The 2389-nt window shown below is 34.1% G+C and overlaps 1 protein-coding gene across 1 annotated transcript; it reads right to left on the reverse strand.

The window, feature by feature from the left end:
- Positions 1-339: 339 nt before the first annotated feature.
- Positions 340-2009, reverse strand: LOC113273979 (carboxy-terminal domain RNA polymerase II polypeptide A small phosphatase 1-like). Its single transcript, XM_026523535.1, has one exon. The coding sequence runs from the start codon at positions 1556-1558 to the stop codon at positions 647-649; it is 912 nt and encodes a 303-aa protein (XP_026379320.1). The 5' UTR covers positions 1559-2009; the 3' UTR covers positions 340-646.
- Positions 2010-2389: the final 380 nt, after the last annotated feature.

Consider the following 2389-nt stretch of genomic DNA (forward strand, 5'->3'; position numbering starts at 1 on the left):
TGTTTCCTGAAGCATCATATTCTACCTACTATTCGGCAAGAACGTTTCTGTCCTGCCCCTTCAGCTATCATATTCAAAGAGTCCCCCATCCCCAGGTCCTTCAAGATAAAAAAAAGTGACTCTGGAATCAAGCAACAGTCACATCTCGGCAGGCAAGAGTAAACTGAAATTCTTTCTTTCCAACAAATTGAATCTTAAAATCAAACACATTCTACATCAAACACAAAATTGAATCTTAAAATCAAATGAATATGCTTCGACAAATTCAAATGGTCGCAGCAAATGACTATTATCATAAACCCATCTCTTTACATAATAAAACAACTTATAAAATGAATGTAGAGAAATAAAAAGATTGAAACTTTAAGAAATAATTTAGGACAATCTATCTTCACCATACCTTGATGTTGATAGCATCAGCATCAGTGAAATCGATCCTCAAATGGATCGATTAGGAAATGATTTCTTCGGAAAAGAATTTTGAATTAAGAAAAGCAAATGACACAAGGACTGAATCAGTCTTAAGAAATTTTGGATGCTAAAGTAACAATTATCTTGTTACACCAGTAGATTAATGAACAATATGGTTCACTACTGTAATTTGAACCACAAAAGAGATTTCGACAAATGAAATGAAAATACAAAATCAAAACATTTCTAGAACTTGTTGTTTCTGTTCTCCTTCCCAGATATACTTCTTAACAGCATCTCTCATATCTTCAAAACAATCGGAACCTTCGAAAAATCTCCTGACATTTTCGAGTTCTCTATCTTGGAGATCATCAATAAACGGACGCACAGGAAGTGCATTATCAGGCTGAAAAATATATGCATTAGGGTTATCATCAACAAGTACTACATTTTTCAAATCTCTTCCAATTTGGGATAAATCTTTCACAAATCTTCCATCCATTTCCTTGCACGAATCTCGAAAAAGTCGATGAGAAATTACCCCATTCCGGTCGATTTTATCAAGAACAAGTGAAGCATACTCTTTCAATCCAGCAGTAAAAACAACAATTTCAAATTCCTTCGAAATGGATTCGAGAAACTCATCAACACCTGGACGTTTCAAAACATAGAAATTCATCACTTCTCCTTCAATTCTAGGTCGAACAATGAAATCGAACCGTTCTGGAGACGGATCAGTTGTTGAATGAATCAATGTTTCATCTAAATCAAGAAAGATCGTTCTTCTTTCAGGTAACAAAGATGGCGGAAGAACGAAGACATTGTTGAAATTTAATGATCGGCGGATATGGTTATTATTATCTTTTCCGAGTAATTGTTGTTTCTCTTCTTCGTCTTTGCTGATTGGGCATTTCTTCAGGATATGAAACCCTTGCTTTCGACGATTAGGGGTTCCAATGTTTGTGAACTTTGTAAAGATTTTGATGAGACGACGTTGACATGTATAAATCGATTTGTTAATCGACGCGATGAAGAATGAAGTTGCATTTGTTACGTTCTTGAGGGGTGTACTCTTTCTTCTACGGCGATGGTTTCGACGATCTTTTGTGGGTTTTGTTGGGGTTTTCTTTAGTATCTTGGACACCATTTTTGTTCTTCTTCTGTTCTGTTTTTTAAGAGAGAGAAAGAGAGAGAGGTCTGTTGATGAAAGGTTGGGGCGTGAGTGGGATAGTGAACGGTAATATGGGGGAAGGAAAGATAGAGATATTTTTGTATTATTTTTGTTTTAGGTTCGGTACAACGGTAGAAAATCAGGTTTGGAACAAACCCGAAGCTATGAGGTGCGTGAGATTTGTTATTTTAGTTTGGTTAGGTAAGATGCTCTTGAAGTAGTTTGGCCTGTCATTTGAGAACACGACCGTTGCTTTGCAGTTTCAAAAAATTTCGCATGATTTTTCGTAAACATTTCTGTAACTGTGTTAGTAGGTGCCTTTAGTGGTCATAACTATAACGGGTCTTAACTGAGTCTTATTAAGGTGTGACTCTTTTTGAAAAATTAAGAAAAGAAAATTCCCCAAAAAAAGAGGCATTGCCTCGTATTTTCGTCAGGGGGGAATATTTCTACCTCATTTTCCTTTTTTTTTATATCTAGAACCCACCAATAAGATGATAGATATTTAGAACCCATAATTAGTTTTAGTATTACTATTTTTACTAAACTAACTTTAAACTAAAGATAAGGAAGTAACTTCTGATTTAGGAAACTATATAAAACATATTTAGGAAAAATATTAATTCCTGAAAAAAAGTATATTTAGAAAATCCCCAAAATCTCGATCACCATTAATTGTTTCTAATTTAGGAGATTAATTTTGTTTTCCAAAATTCAGAATCCTAAATTAGCGTTGGTTTCATAAATTAAGGAACAAACGTTTTTTTTTAACTAAATTAACGTGAACTTTTTTCCTAAAAAACTGTT

The sequence above is a fragment of the Papaver somniferum genome, chromosome 4 (genome assembly GCF_003573695.1).
Source record: "Papaver somniferum cultivar HN1 chromosome 4, ASM357369v1, whole genome shotgun sequence".
Taxonomy (NCBI): Eukaryota; Viridiplantae; Streptophyta; class Magnoliopsida; order Ranunculales; family Papaveraceae; genus Papaver; species Papaver somniferum.